Raw genomic sequence first — 16,487 nt, 5'->3', positions numbered from 1 at the left:
TGCAGATTTCTCTAAAAGCAAAAGAAAACAAAAAGATTTGCATACTGCACTGTTTTTCTTCATGCGTAGTCTTGATCATGAGTTAAGGTTTGACCTATTGTTGAATTTTTTTTTTTTTTTTTAATTTCATCTGCTTTGAAAAAAAAAAAAAAAAAAAAAAAGGGATTCCTTTCTCGTATCCTAAATTTTTTGTTTGGATTCATATATATTTAACAGATAGAAGAAGCAGACGAATTGGTAAGCTGAAGGTGCCATGGCGATGGAGATAATCACTGCCATTATTCCTACAATAATTGACTACACAGTTAGACCACTTGGACGGCAAGTGAGTTATGTCATTTTCTACAAAAGCAACCTTAAAGATCTAAGGAGTAGATTGAAGAATTTTGATGCTGCCAAACAAAGGATGAACCATGCGGTTGAAGAAGTCAAAAGAAAAGTTAATCAAAAAGTGGAAGCTGATGTCTGGAACTGGCAGACAGAAGCGGATCAGATCTCTCGAGAGGCAGAAGCATTATTGGATGATGAAGGCCGTGCAGAGACAAGGTGTCTCTATATATGTCCTAACCTGATATCCTATCATCAGCTCAGCAGAAAATCAACTAAATTGGTGAGAAAGATTGAAGAACATGAAAATAAAAAAGAGTTTGCCAGTATTTCTTACAATGCTGCCGTGGAAGACATATCTGCCATAGCCTCTGACGAGTACATGGCCTTTGAATCAAGGACTTCAATGGTGAAGGATATCATTACGGAACTGGAAAAACCTGATATCAACAAGATTGGTGTGTACGGATTAGGGGGCGTTGGGAAGACAACACTTGCCAAAGAGGTTTACAGAAAAGCTGTGGAAGAGAATTTATTTGATGATGTGGTTATAATTCTAAATGTAAAAGAAAAAAAAGACGATGAAACAATTCAAAAGGAAATTACCAAAAAGTTGAGGATGGACGTTGATGAATCTGAGGATATGGGAACAAGGGCGAATCTCCTACGGGCCAGGATAAAAGATGGGAAGACTCTTGTCATTTTAGATGATGTATTGAAAAGAACTGACTTTGAGGTTGTGGGACTTGTCGGTGTATCGAACTTGAAGTTATTGTTGACATCTAGAGAAAGAAAAGTTTTATTCTCTGATATGCGTACGCAAAAAGAATTTCGACTTGGGTTTTTAACAGAAAAAGAAAGTTGGATTTTGTTTGAGAAGATGGCAGGTAATGTCGTTAAAGACAACCGTATACTGAAAGAAGCAACCCAACTAGCAAAGAAATGTGGAGGTTTGCCGGTTTTGGTTGTTGCAGTTGCAAGTGCTTTAAGGGATAGTAGTTTGGAGGAATGGAAAGATGCATTGAGAAGTTTCAAAAGATTTGACAAGAAGGAATTGAATGAAAAAGCATTCTTGGCTCTAGAGTGGAGTTACAAACAATTGGAGGATCAAGAGCTTCAACAGTTGTTCTTGATTTGCGGAATTCTTGCCGGGCGTCGGATGTCTACAAGTCGTTGCAGTGACTTGTTGAAGTATAGTGTGGGTTTGGGCTTGATAAAAAATGTTGAGACAGTGGAACACTCACGGGTTTCATTGAATTTAATGATTAAAAAACTAAAAAATTCTTGCCTATTGCTGGACAGTTATGAAGATGGGACTGTTAGGATGCACGAGCTTGTTCGAGATGCTGCTATCTGGATTGCATCTGATGATCAAAAGGCGTTTTTAAAAGTATATGGAGATGAGGTCAAAGAATGGCCCACTGAGGATTTATGTAAGAAGTACACCGCCATCTCCTTGAGGTTTTGCAAAATCCCCAGATTTCCTGAAGTACCTTGGGTATGCCCAGAATTAAAATTGTTGGTCTTGGAGAATGATAATATTGGCGACTCCCAGGAAATCCCAAGCAAATTTTTTGAAGGGATGAAAGAACTCAAAGTGTTGGATGTAACCAGATTCCATATTCAGTCGCTACCTCATTCTCTTCAATCCCTAAAGCATCTCCACACATTGGGTTTATATTACTGCGACTTGGTAGATATAACTCTTGTTGGACAGCTAACAAACTTGAGAATCCTTAGCGTGATAAAGTCCAGGATTAAAGAGTTGCCTGAAAAAATAGGACAATTGACTCGTCTACAATTATTGGATTTGACCGGTTGCTCTGAACTTGTTCTGATCTCACCTGGTGTTATATCAAGCTTGACAAGATTAGAAGACTTAAGGATGGGAATAAGAAGCTTCAAGCTGTGGGAAGGTGAAGGTTTGGTCGATGGCAGAAAAATTAATGCTAGCGTTTCAGAGGTGAAGCACTTATCTCATCTATCTGCATTGGACATACACATTCCAGATGCTAACCTTCTTCCAACCAACTTGTTCTCCGATAAGTTAGAAAGATACACCATACTTGTCGGTGATTGTTGGGAATATCCTATCATCTATGAAACCTCCTCTAACATGCTAAAACTCAAGCTCACCAGGAGTAATCAATTCGATCGGGGTATAAAGTTGCTGGTAAAGAAATGTGAGCAGTTATACTTGGATGGAATGGAGAGTGTGAATATTATTTCCTATCTATTTGACAGTGAAGCTGTTAATCAACTGAAGCATCTCCACGTCCAAAACAACGACGAAGTCACATATGTCATTAACTTTGTTAGTTGGAGTTATTCTCATAATGCCTTCTCTTGCTTGGAATTTCTATCTCTTGAAAACCTTCCGAGTTTGGAAAGTGTATGTTATGGGCAACTCATAAGTGACCATTTCCAAAAGTTAAAATCTTTGACACTACGAAATTTACCAAAGCTTATTGGTTTCTCTTCCAATGGCAAGCAATTAACGAATGATACAAATGCAGACAAAATCGTGTTGGAGGATGAAGTTGGTGGACCACCGAAACTGTTCAGTAATGGGAAGGTACTTTCTCTATCATTTTTATAGCAAAATGGTTGCATGATTCTTTCTCACTATACTTTTCTTCTTCGAATTTCGATCATATAATTCTTTCATGTTTTAAATTAGAAGAATATTAAAGTGGTATATTAAATCAGGTTTCTTTCGTGTTTTAATTTTCATATGTTTTCCTCAGACAAAACCATTTAAATGGTATATTAAATCAGGTTTTGATCAATAGCAGAGCCAGAAATTATTTGGTGGGTGAGCTAAACTAAAATTATTACTAGGAAATCAAATGGTTAAATTTTTTTGTTACTTACGTAAAATTACATAATGACAAACCTGAAAGCAATAATTTAAAGTAAGAAATTTAACTATAAATAAAGTCAGTTTCAACTAGATTTAACAAAGAAAACATTTGAAGTTGCAACTTATAATAGAAAGAAACATACATCATCAATCTTGTCATAACAACTTAACAAATAAAAGAAAAAGTACCTATTCAAGTTGTGTCCTTCGATCCTTAATGGAATTGAAATTTTTTGTTATTTCTTCTAAATCAATCTTTTCAGCAATCTCTTTTTCAATGTACACAACCATTGAATAAACAAATAAACAAATAAAATCATCAATACATAAGAATAAAGTAATAAACAAATAAACAAATAAAATCATCAATCTTTCCTGGATCAATCTTTTGTTGTTTCTCTCATAAAATTAAAGCAATAAACAAATAAAATAATCAAGATAAGAATAAAGTGGTTAAAAACTTACCTATTGATGAGAAAAATCAACAAGTTTTCTCACTTGTATTGTATGCTTGGTTTCTGTGAACTGCAGTGCAGAGACAAGAGGTCGAGACGGGACAAAGGTTTTTTTGAAAGTCAGAAAATGAAAGAGGGTCATTGTCTTGTACACCAAAAGTCGAAATAAAATAATAAACTAGTCTACTCCTAGGAAACCTAAATTAATAAAATATTAAATTTATTTTTTAAAACCGGATAAGATGACTACTCTACTTAATAAAATATTGAACTAATCACTATACTACTCCTTAGAAACTAATCAAATAAAAAGACTTAATAAGACGTGACTGTCAGTGTGTGTGTACGATTTAAAATATAATAATAATAAATTTTGACATTGATTAAAGTAAATAATTTATTTAATATTTATTAGCTCTTAATTTTTCTAAAAGTAATTCTATTGTTCAGAACTTTTACTTATTAGGTGAGCTATAACAATTAAAATTAATAAAATAATCTAAATTATCAGTATTGTTAATCTTAAACAACTAAAACTCTTCCTATATTATAGCTCACACTAACCTTGTTACTAGCTCCGCCGTTGGTTTTGATAACCCACAATATTCAATTATTGATATTGAGATTTATTTTCCCATGTTGTATGTCATTTCATGTCCATTCACTCGGCCAAAAAAAATAAAAAAACAAAAATCAGAGCGTAGCCCAACAAATTGTGCACCTCTCTCAGGAAAGGGATCCTCGGATCCCTTCCTTTTAATCTACAAAATTAGAGAATTCGTATAGTTAAAATTTGATCCAACGATTGAAGTTATTTTAATTTTTAAAAAGAATTCCTGTTTGTAACCGTTTAATTAAATTTCAATGGTAAGGATTTCTAATTTGGTGGATTAGAAGAAAGAGTTCCGGAGAAATTTCCTTTACCCTCTCCCATTCTCCTTACTTCCCAACGCCACCAGTCACCGCCCCCTCCCTCACGGACCACCACCTCTTCAAGCACAGCAGCAGCAGCATCTCCCTTGATGACGTCATTGAGATCTCCAAGGTTATGAGGAACAGATCCATGGCCGAAGGCGCTCGCGGGAACGGTGATGTAGATTCTCGAAATCTGCGTCTCGGCAAGGACCCCAAGGATTTGCAATAGGAGATCGTCGTGGTGACGTCGAGATCCCTCTCGATCGACAAGGGTGTAAATTCAACGAATTTTGCACGTAAAAGAAATTTCGGGGGAGACACTCATTATTCACAAATCTGACAGCCCAAAAGGGATTTATTCTTCAATCTTTCCAAATTTGGTGGACCCCTATTCTTTGCAGGAGCAATTAAATTGACGGGCGAGGCTTTTGGGTTTGATTTATGGATTTAAAGTGTGAAGGAGATGCAATTGATATTGCTGCTGTTGTGTTTGGGGAAGTGAGTGGGAGAGAGAGAGAGAGAGAGAGAGAGAGAGAGAGAGGAGGATGAGCGGCCCTGTAAAATTGACATAGGTTTTTTTAGAGGTGAAAAAATATTCCGAAAATCTCGAACCGAATCAAACAAAATCCCAATTCCAAACCAAAAATTTCCCAAATCGAAATTTCGGTACGAGATTCGGGATTGACTTTTCAATATTTCGGAAATTCCATACGAACCGAAAATATATATTATTAATTATTATATATATTTATACATATATATTATATATATTATTCTTTTATAATTGATCCTAGTAGTTTCTAATTCATACTCTGCAACTGGAATGCCTTATACCTTACATATTTTTCATGTTCTGTTTAATATTCATTTGGATTTTACTATTGCTGCTGTCATAGCTGATGATTTCAGAAGGCTTGACTCTTTTGTCTCTCAATAGATTGTCGAAATTTGGGATTCCTGAAATTTTGGTTTGGAATTGGTCTTCAAATTCCCGTCTCGAAAAATTTTAGTTTGGGATTTGAGATACTATTTTCGATTTGGAATCCCATACCGAACCATCCGTAGTTTTTTTTTTACTCCAATTCGTTCCTTGCTAGTTAATGAAAGTAGAAAGATATACGGCTGTTTAGTGGCCTAATAGCTTACTTTTTTAATATATGACCTTTACTTTATATCTATACATTTGGAACATATATGGTTAACAACAATGTAAAATATAATTTTCTAAAATAAACATGAATTTTGTTATGTGCTATGCAGGTTTTGATATCCAATTTAACAACCTTGACGGTGCATCAATGTGATAGTTTAAGATTCATCTTTTCGAGCTCCATGGTTAAATGTCTCGGGCAACTCAAACATCTCACGATATCCGAATGTCAAGCACTACAAATGATATATGACACATCATCTACCACTCAGGTGAATGGTTTTCAGTGCCCAAATCTAAACTCAGTTGACATAGACTCATGTGATAGTTTGAAAAATGTTTTTCCTGCCTCAGTGGCCAAAAATCTTAAGCAGCTAAGCAAGTTGAAGGTTAGTAATTGTGATTTACTGGAGGAAATTGTCGCGAAGAAAGAAGGACCAGAAACAGCATACGAGGAGTTCGGGTTCCCTAAAGTAACGTCTATGGAATTTAGTAATCTACCCCAACTTCAGAGTTTCTATCCAGGACTACATATTTCTAATTGGCCATCACTCAACATATTAAAGTTCACGAAATGTGGTCGTGTGGAGATTTTTGTTGCTGAATTTTCAACATATCAAGACAAGTTTGAGTTGGGCCGGCCAAGACCAGCGAAACAACCCTTTTTTTTAATTGAGAAGGTAACCATATTTTACACAGCTCTTTTGATATTCAAAATTTGATGTGAATTTTACATATTAGTTAAACATACAATATCCAGTAAATACATTTATTATGTGTTGTCCAGTTTTTCAAAATATTTTAAAGCATGTTCTTATCGTTGATTATATTTCAGGGTAAGTCATTCCTCAACTTGGAATACTTAGTGTTGGATAAGAATATAGAGATTTGGTATGAACCGTATGGTCCACTCCCGGCAGAGTTGTTGAGCAAAGTAAAATCAATTTATTTTGCTACTTCACATCCCAAGTCGGATGTTTTCCTTGAGAATTTACAGAATATTGAAAGGCTCCGTGTGCTCTCTGCTCCTTGGAAAGAATTATTTGTCCACGACCACCGAGGAAGTAGTAGAGAGGAAAGACATGAAGTTGAGACCCTCCCACGTGTAAAGGTTTTGTGGCTCATCGATATGCCGGAGCTAATACATCTCGGAATGGAAAACTCCCAACCAGGGGGCCCTGTTTTTCCAAACTTGAAAACTCTAAGCGTTCACAAATGTGGCAGATTAGAGAATCTAGCTTCAACTTTAATATCCTTTCGGAATCTAACCGTTTTCACCATAGGGGATTGTCACGGACTGCAATACTTACTTCATCATTCTGTGGCTAAGAATTTGCAGCAACTCAAGGAGTTGGAGGTTATGTCCTGTGAAAGAATGGTAGAAATAGTAGCGAGCAACATAGATGATCCAGAAAATGAGATTACTTTCAGTTGCTTGCAAAGTTTATATCTTTCTGATCTACCAAGACTGCAAGGATTTTGCACGGGAAATTGCATTTTCAAAGTCCCATCCTTACTGCCCAGGGATTTGATTGTCAACAAGTGCCAGCTGATCATGTTAAAGATTTCTCCTGATGGATTACTGCTAAGTGATTCAAGGGAGAATGATCGTGATCAAACTGTAAGTACTTCATTCACTAATTAAGCATCTATTAATTTCACTCTCCAATTTTTCACTTTCTGAAGCTTGATCTGTCAAATTAAAAAGCCTGATTTATTCATCTTATTCACAGTTGTTCAGTCAGACTTCATATTGAACGGTTTGTGTGTTTATTTGTAATTGTTAACTAAATGTATATTTATACAGGATCAGTTGATGATTGCGGATTCAAATGTAGCTGTTACAATTGCAAGACTTTTTGCCAAAAAGGAATCCTCCTTTTTTGTTTGGCGTGTTAAGGTTTTCCAATTGTGTGCGATTGTTTGTTTGTGTATTATTTTCCTCATCCTTTTGTTTTTTTCCTTTTAAAGGAAGAAATATCAACCTCGAGAGTAGACTGGAAGGCACTCTGATCCGTTGGACCACACTACACATTCCACGGAAATCACATTGGTGTGTTCAAGTTTTTAGATGGAGAAAAACTATGCTACTTGGAGTCGATGGAAGTACGCATTGGAGATCCTAGAAACATGTTTCCCTGTTCTCCCCTCAATGGTCTGTGCCCAGCTTTGATTCCCTGGCCGATCTCATCTTGTTTGATATAAGCCTGCAAGCTACAGCCTCAATGGAAAGCTATCCCAGAAACTTGTGCAATTTGGGAAGGCACTAAGGCATATTCCATGTCATGTTATGCTTGCATTGACTTGTGTGTTTCGTCGTAAAAGTGTGATTTGTAGTTGGAGCTTTGTTAGGTGATTTGTATTTTGGAGCTTTGTTCGTTTTTGTGTTTGGGAAATAATGCTTGTGCGATTTCTGTAAACATTGATGCATTTGAAACTGCTTGCGTGCATATGTCAACTGAAACTTCTTTATACTAGAGTGTGCTGCCTATTTGAGCTTCTTTTAACTGGATTGTTAATTTTCTTGATGTGTGTTTGTTTCATTCATAAATTGCAGGTTTAAATATTCGTGAGTTGGTTCAATGAAATACTCATTTTATTTCTTCCCTATTTTCTTCCCACTCTACTAAACTTAATGAAATACTCATTTTATTTCTTCCCATGTTTTGCCTCCTTTTTTGCTTTCTTTCTTGTATCTCCACTTAAGCTCCTAACTATAATTTAGAGAGGACTAGTAGTTTTAGCATGCGCATTACCGCAGGAATGTCAAATGGATTATAAATATTGTATGTGTTAAAATAATGGACTAAACTAGAAATGTGCATAAAAGCTCACTGAATATTCAATTTGATTCGATTCATTTCAAATAAGAACCAAGCTAGAATGCACATAAAAGCACACTAAATTACCAAATTTGAACAATTTGGGCAATTAGAAAAATCAATTATTTTGGTTACAAATATTCCATTCAATTTGTTTCAAATAAGAACCAAACCAAAAATGAACACAAAAGGTCACTGAATTACAAAATTTGAACAATTTGAGCAATTGATTATCCTCAAAACAATTCAAAGAGCAATAATTCAGCATGAAAGCCGCAGATAAACAAAAGAAAGACAGAGAATATGTGCAGAAAAATACCCTCAGCAGCCCTGGCAAAAACAGAGAGATTTCTTCAACCCTACGACAACAAGCAACCTAAATAATGGATGTCGTTGTAGACCGTTTTAAATGAAACGACAGTTACACGCATGGCAGCCCATACCAAATCTATTATCTATGAATCCTGCAAAACATCACACAAACAATAAAAAACCATCCTCACAGATGAGAACAAACGAAACAATAAGGAGACAGACTTGAACCAAACGTACAAACAGGACAGATTAAAGGGAATGTAACCAAGAACAAAAAGATGAGACTTTTCAAAGTCTACCAAGGACAAATACACATCAGTGGCCGAACCCCTTAAGATATTGGTTTAATGTGTGGACTGCAAAAATATTGACCTATCTCAAAATTCCCTTAAAGGGAAAATTCCATCGAAAAAGGCGACCTCAGGTCCTCAGGAAGCTTCATTACCTTGACCTTGGTGAGAATTCCTTAAACCCTTCAATCGCTTTGAACTTGGTTTTTGTAACTGTCACCAGAGTTGTGGATCGGATTCACTTTGCAAGTTTTAAAGTGAACAATAACAATCTAACAGGGTATTTGCCCGAGTGCTTGAGGAATTGTTCGACATTGTCTAAAGTCCGATTTGATGGGAACTGATTTACCGGGAACATTATAAATGCATTTGGTGTTTCCACTCTTGAATTCATTGCTTTTAATGAGAACCAGTTTGTTGGTACACTCTCACCACAGTGGGGAAAATGCATAAGCTTCACACTTGCGCGTATGGGTTGAAATAAAATTTCAGGTCCAATCCCACGTGAGCTCAGTCAAATGACAAAACAGCTGCTTCTAAACTTGAGCCAGAACCACTTGACTAGGGAAATACCGGCACATATTGGTGACTTACTCCTGAGTTACAACTTGGACCTTAGGAGCAATTCTCTCTCCAGAGTGATACCTTCAGACTAGGAACAACTTTCAAATTTATAGGTTCTCTGTTCCTGGATTTCACTGTTATAATATAATTATTGGTATTATTAAGATTTTATATTATTTTTGTAAAATTATATTAATTTATTTGAATTTAGATTTTAATTAAACTAGTTACTAAGAGTGAAGTTTGGAAATTGGTTATTTAAAATCCGTATGCCTTTTGAGGTCACAATTTATATTTTTGAATAGAACTCGATCTCACGAACGCATAGGTGCAAACCGTTAGTGAAACAAAGCTATAACGAAGGAATTATTAACATTTAAAGTTAAAGATATTTTGGTAAGTTTCTTCAATTTCGAAAGCTCTAGATTTCTGGAGCAAAGATCTATGAAGCCACGTGTGTGGCTGGGATGGAAGGAAAGAAAAGAAAGAGTAAAAAATGAGAGAGGGGATGGGAGAAGGATCGACAAGAAAGGAAAGAAGGAGGAAAAAGTAGAAAAGCTCAACTTCACAGGGAATCCTCCTCCTCGTCAAGGTGCTTTCTTTGTCCATTTGATTATTCAATTCATGAATCCCTCACTTACCCGTCTTTGATTCAAAATTTTCCGAACTTTTTTTCAGAAATATTTCTTGTTACTCTATCGATTTGGGTAATTGGGTGTTTGCGGAGGTGGTGAGTTTAGTTTAATTCTGGTGAATAAATGGTGGTTGCACGCCAGCTAGTGGATCTCTTAGTTTGTACTCTATGCCCTCTAGTGATAGTTTGCAATTTGAATGTTTGACACATTTTGACTTCGAATTAGTTTAATGGGTGTTTATTGAAGTCTTAGTTTGGTTTTGTACTGGCATTGGTCACCAGGATTAATCTGCATTTCAAGTTCGTAGTATACTTCGGTTAGATTTGGCAGATTGTGTTTATTTAGGATTGAAAGGCTGGTACTGTGTGTGCACAGGCTTACGGTATTCTGCTATACGCGTGCATAATGCTTGTTGGATCTCTTAACATGTGGTACAATGTAGCTAGACGATATTAGTTCTATTGATTAGCCTTAAGGTTATTGCTTTAGCGCAATGGTTATTTTCTCCCTGGTATGAACACACATATGGGCAGTGAATTGTTTACAATGTGTTTACATACATATGGGAAAAAGAATGGCAACCAAATGTGTCTGATTGTCTACATTGGCATTTGTTTCTTTTATTGATAGCATAAAGGGGGTTGTAAAATGTTATTCCGCATATCTCAGCTGTTAGTTGAACTCTTTCATACGCATCCTTCATATAAAAAATTCTCAAGGTGCAGAGAGGGGAGAGAGAGAGAAGGTATGAGATTGAATCGTTACAGGAACAAGTTATAGCAGAGCTCCTCCGTTTCTTTTCTTTTTTCCTGTTAATCTCCCTCTATGACTTCGAGTAATAGAGAGAGGAAATCCGCTTCATGCCTCCTTGTCTGCAACTGGATTAGAAGAAAGGGATTGAGGTTGATCCAAACCATCGGGCAAACGTGTGATTTCATTTGCCAAACCTATGGCATGCCAATTATCGGTAAAGATTCTCATATTTTCTTTAGTCTTTCCATAGCTACTCTATATTACGTTTGTAGAACTCATCAGGTCCTCTTCTGGTGGTTTATATACATAGTATATCCGCAAGGATGCATGACTTTTAGACTTTAAATTGGAGATCAGTTTGACTGCACATGTGATAAGAGTGAAGCTCTACGACTGTTTATACTAAATATTGCTTATGATCTTTGATAGAGCTTTCTATAGTTGTGCACTCGAGCAGGTTGTTAACATATATTTTGTTTCTTGCTACTTTTATGCAGTATTAGATTATATGCCCTGGACAAACCAATGCTCTCCCAACTTTACAGATGCCTATTTTAACATTGAAACAATATGACCTTTAGGGTATGAATGTTGAAAATGCATATATGGTAATTGTCCTGTGTATGAAATATCTATTTAAGGCCTCCATTTGTTTAACATTATCAGACCCGTTGCACGTCTGAAGTTGGAACGAATATGTATGTATAAAACCTGGAACGGATGGAATTGCTTCTTATTAAGGATACTGTATGCATATTTATTTATTTTCTTTTGAACTTACTTGTATCACCGGAATTCATATCATGCATTGCCATAACAGAAGGCATGATTCGACGAACTACGAATGGCTTGATCCCTATTTAGGGTACGTAAGTAATCTAACGAGGAGGTCAGATGCAGCCATAAAGTGTACGAAAAATTACCATGCAATTCAATTCTCGAGTTGTGATTTGCCATATTCTGGAGGCGGGGTATATTTTAGATACAAGTATTTGGCAACGTCACGTGTCAATCCTAGACGTATGTCGGGATCGGGGCGTGACATTCTCAATGTCTCACGCAACCATCTCTTGGGGGAAATCCCTACAACAATTCTATAAATGGTGAGTGTGGATACCTATGGCTTATCTTATCACAACTTGACAAGTCCAATGCCAAATCGTGTCATTTTCCTAAAGGATTTTCTAATGTCTCAAAATCTTAAATCCAACTACATTTCTCAACGACCAAATGGCCACATATGAGAAACCAAAACAGAGCCTTAAAGGGGGGAAGAAGAAAGAAAAAAGAAACACAAGAAAGGTACTGTTCGACTCCTACAGTAATGATTTACCTTTCGTTTTGGCAAAAGTTTCCCATTTTGTTGGAGGTTTAGGCACAGGCAGCTGTAGAAAACAAAAGAAAATGTCATTGGCAGTCAGACGTTTATGCTAAGAATACAATAGCAACTCTTAAATCGGTTATAGAATAAAACCAGCAGCATCAACAACCCTTTTGCATACACTAACATTTTAGTCAACCAATTTACATGATAGGAACCGTAAATTGGCAGCACAACAAAAGGGATCAACAAAAATCTTGACAATTAACCTGAAACTACCATTCCACTGCTTTTCAATTGTGAAGCATTATACATGCATTCACTATCAAATGCTCATATACATGATCAAACCTATCAAAAAACATCGTTGGAGAATCATAAACTAAGAGGAATGACTTACATTCTTCTATGTCAGCAGTTTAGCTTCGGGAAGCGACAACCGCACAATGGGACCGTCTATGTCTTCAGTTGAATGTAAGTTGAAAAGACTATTCGTAATAGCTTAAACCAACTCGGTCCCTTTTTCGTTATACATTCCTTCACTAATTCCTCCCTAAATACCATGAAAAAACAAAATCAGAATTTGACCCACTGAACAAAAACCTATCAGCATAGTGTGAAAAATTCACTATTTCGCTTAAATTCAGCAACTTTACTTCTGGGATTAATGCAAATAAAATCCCAATTTCCAAATTAAATTTTAATTAATTTCTCAAAAGCAATAATTTTAAAAAACTCAGAAGTACACAAAAATATTACCAAAAATAGAGATTTATTGAATAAGTAAAGAAAAATAACTTGGAGCAGGGGATAGTGGGGAAGCTGTGATGAGGCTCGAAGGCCATGAGATTACCCAGATCGACTTGAATATGCTACTGCCGGGTCTCCATTGCTGCTTTTCTGCAGTTGCTTTTCATCCTCTCCTTTCAACGGTCCAGGTCTGCAACCCTAAAAGCATACAGAAACGATTAGCTTCTGGGCCACGTTATCAAATCATGCGGTGACAGGACCAACATACACGCAAATTAAAAAAAATCATCAATTTGTTTCTTCTGAATCCGTAATTCAGATTCAAGTTTGAATTCAAAGGAAAAAAATACATAAATCCATCAAAAAAATTGCCCAGATGAAAAAAGAAATAAAGGATGAATTAGAAGCGTTTAGCAGAGAGCTTACCTCAACATGGCAAAATTTAAATGGAAACTGAAGCTTTAACTGCATAACGGCAGCAAAACTTGAACGATCTCGAGGTTTTTCGGCTTTGGTATTCCAGGGATTTCACGACCGACTTCACTGGAATCCAAATTTGATCACTGACTTCACATAAAGTCTCTAAAATCCCAAATTCCAATCCCAAAAACAAACCATAATTTCAAAAACCACAAACAAGCAAAATCCAAATCAAATCTGCAAGTTATTTAAGATTTTACCGATAACACACCAACCCATTACACACAAAAGAGTAAATTACCCGAGGTTGCGGCTGCTCTGGTAGTTTCGAAAGACATATATGTTGTGCGAAGGTGTGAAGGCAGACGGCGACGGAGAGGGAAAGAGAAGTGGGTTTGACTGTTTGAGGAGTAAAGACTAACAGGTTGTGAGTGTTTTGACGCTGGCGGATTGGAAGGGGTGGAGGTGCCTCAGAGCTCGCAGCGAGTTGAGGGAACAGGATCTTCTTCGCTCTTAGGCGGACTTCTGTGAGGAAGGGAAAAATATGAAAAAATAACCAAAATTTAATCAGCGTATAGAATTATAGCAACCTTTAATTTATAATAATTATAACTAAAAGTAAATATAAATGTATGAATATATTTTTAAAAGTGAAATGTCGATTTAGTTTCTATATTATCACTTCATTCCAGTAAAAATTAGATCTTGAATTATTTTTTCGATAAAATAAGTCTCTAAAATTATTAAAAATTGCTAATTTCATCTCTACTACTATATTTAAAGTTATTTTATCTAATTTTTTTTATTGAGATTGGGGAGAAAATCTCGTTGTAGTCAACTCATTCTCTCTACGTAAAGCCTTTTGCCACCGGTCTTGCTTTGTATTTGTCAACTTTGCCCTCTGAATCTCTCTTTGTCTTGAAGACCCACTTGCGTCCTACAAGTTTATGAATCCCTGTTGGTTTTGGCACTAAGCTCCACACTTTATTCTTCTCTATAGACATGGCTTCGTTCCATAACTTTGACCTTGCACTTGAAATTGCTTGGTGGTAGGATATAGGATCGTCATCATCACCCACGTTGTATTCTGCCTCATTAAGATACACGAAGTCTGGTAACGTAACTGCCTTGCGAACTCGCTGTGATTATCTAACAGGTGCCTCAATTGGTGTAGCAGCAGGGATAACTATGGAATCAATCACATTGTCATGTGCCATGTCTGCAGTGTCAAGAACTTGTGCTCCTTCATGGAGAGTTTGGTGTTCATTCACCACTCCTACTTGCTACTCATGAAGGTTATCATGTGGGAGATATGTTTGCAACTTGAAAGGAATACTCACTGTAGTTTCTCGCCGCTCAAGAAATTCACTTTGAGGTGGTAATTCTTCAAAATCTGATGATATGCTATGTGGGGAGCAATCATCATTCTCACCCAAATTTTTGAGGAATTTAGCATTGTGTGTCTCCATGATTCTCGAATGGCTATTAAGGCAATAAAACTTAAACCCTTTTTATTTTTCTAAGTATCCAATAAACCTACAACTTGTAGTTCTTGGATCAAGCTTCTTCTCGGTTGGATTGTAGAATCTTGCCTTGGCTTTGCATCCCCAAACATGGAAGTGGTTAAAGCTCGGTTTTCTTCCAATCCATGTTTCGAATGGTACCAAATTAACAAACTTACTTGGCACTCATTTCAAGATATATGTTGCTGTTTTTAACGCCTATCCCCAAAGGAAAATAGGAAGTTGTGAGTGTGCAAACATAGACCTTATCATATCTTTGAGGGTGTGATTTCTTCTTTTGGCCACCCCGTTCTGTTGAGGGGTCTCAAGGGTGGTATATTGTGCTATGATGCTGTTTTGTTCAAGATAAGTTGCAAAAGGCCCTTTGTGTTGTCCAACCTCAATGTACCTGCCAAAATACTCACCACCTCTATCCACCTCTATCGGATCTCACAATTTTAATTTGTCTTTTTGTTGTTTTTCAACTTCTAAATGAAAAGATTTAAAACAGTCCAAAGCTTCAAATTTTTCCAAGATGAGATAAACATATGCATAACGTGAAAAATCATCGATAAAAGATATGAAATAAGATTTTCCACAAATGGTTTTGTTTGGAAAAGGTCCACATATATCAGTGTGTATGATTTCTAGCAGGGATTGACTACGGTTTGAACCTAATATTCTAGTGTTGGTGAGTTTTCCTTTGAAACAATCAACACATTCTTTGAAGTCACTAAAATCAAGTTGTGGCAACATATTTTGTTTTGTCAAGGTGATGATTCTTTCTTTAGATATATGTCCCAACCTTTTATGCCAAAGCATGGAGGATTTTTCAGAAGTGGACATTGTTTTTAGACCAACCGTTTGAACATTAAAGCATTCATTTTTGTATGAACAATCTAGTTGCCACATATCAATTTCAAGATAAGCATTGCCAAGCAATTTATTAATATCATTTGAATGGTAAAACTTTACATAATGATTGTCACCAATAAAGGTAAAGCCCGACTTAACTAACTTAGATGCAGAAATCAAATTCCTTCTTATGGAAGGTACATAAAGTATTGGACTCAATTCTAAAACAAAACCAGATGATAAAACTAATTTGACACTTCTTATGGACTTAACAGCTACTTTGCTCCCATTTCCTACATATACATTGTAGACTTCATTGTTTATCTCCCTTGTTTTTTAGAATCCTGCAAGGAATTAGTTATATGAATGGAACACCCAGTGTCAAACCACCAACTTTGAAGAGGAATAAAAACTAAATTTGACTCAACACACACAAAAACATTTATTATATTACCTTTTGTAACAAGCCAATTTTTGAATCCACTGCAATTCTTTCTTAAATGACTTGTCTCTTTACAAAAGTAACACTTTTTTTTCTTTCTCAATCTCA

At 36.1% G+C, this 16,487-nt stretch overlaps 1 protein-coding gene and 2 long non-coding RNA genes across 5 annotated transcripts; 2 read left to right on the top strand and 1 right to left on the bottom strand.

Moving 5' to 3' along the window:
• Nucleotides 1–3: 3 nt before the first annotated feature.
• On the top strand, nucleotides 4–8,052 carry LOC148694524 (disease resistance protein At4g27190-like). Its single transcript, XM_088699538.1, has 5 exons — nucleotides 4–87; nucleotides 217–2,902; nucleotides 5,821–6,390; nucleotides 6,546–7,331; nucleotides 7,518–8,052. The coding sequence occupies exons 2-5, from the start codon at nucleotides 254–256 to the stop codon at nucleotides 7,677–7,679; spliced, it is 4,167 nt and encodes a 1,388-aa protein (XP_088555664.1). The 5' UTR covers nucleotides 4–87; nucleotides 217–253; the 3' UTR covers nucleotides 7,680–8,052.
• Nucleotides 8,053–8,638: 586 nt separating this feature from the next.
• LOC148694522 (uncharacterized) lies at nucleotides 8,639–14,115 on the bottom strand. 2 transcript variants are annotated; one of them, XR_015966238.1, is made up of 6 exons: nucleotides 13,882–14,115; nucleotides 13,587–13,742; nucleotides 13,264–13,358; nucleotides 12,811–12,963; nucleotides 12,423–12,474; nucleotides 8,639–8,996 (listed from the first exon to the last, which is right to left on the bottom strand). It is a non-coding gene; the product is annotated as an uncharacterized LOC148694522 (long non-coding RNA). The 2 variants fall into 2 exon arrangements; XR_015966237.1 differs by lacking the exon at nucleotides 8,639–8,996 and having other exon boundaries at nucleotides 11,998–12,474.
• On the top strand, nucleotides 10,184–11,865 carry LOC148694523 (uncharacterized). Of its 2 annotated transcripts, none has more exons than XR_015966241.1 (2): nucleotides 10,184–10,293; nucleotides 11,587–11,865. It is a non-coding gene; the product is annotated as an uncharacterized LOC148694523 (long non-coding RNA). The 2 variants fall into 2 exon arrangements; XR_015966240.1 differs by lacking the exon at nucleotides 10,184–10,293 and adding an exon at nucleotides 10,325–11,303.
• Nucleotides 14,116–16,487: the final 2,372 nt, after the last annotated feature.

This window comes from Pyrus communis, chromosome 9, assembly GCF_041283825.1.
Source record: "Pyrus communis isolate YQ-2024b chromosome 9, ASM4128382v1, whole genome shotgun sequence".
In the NCBI taxonomy this organism is placed as follows: domain Eukaryota; kingdom Viridiplantae; phylum Streptophyta; class Magnoliopsida; order Rosales; family Rosaceae; genus Pyrus; species Pyrus communis.
Note: the sequence above shows the minus strand (reverse complement) of the source record. Positions and strands in the feature narration are given on the sequence as shown.

Excerpts from the sequence above, each read along its gene's own strand:
- LOC148694524 (XM_088699538.1), top strand. The coding sequence starts at position 254 with ATGGCGATGGAGATAATCACTGCCATTATTCCTACAATAATTGACTAC. Across the intron at positions 2,903-5,820 it reads AACTGTTCAGTAATGGGAAG|GTTTTGATATCCAATTTAAC; the intron begins GTACTTTCTCTA and ends TGTGCTATGCAG. Across the intron at positions 7,332-7,517 it reads AGAATGATCGTGATCAAACT|GATCAGTTGATGATTGCGGA; the intron begins GTAAGTACTTCA and ends ATATTTATACAG.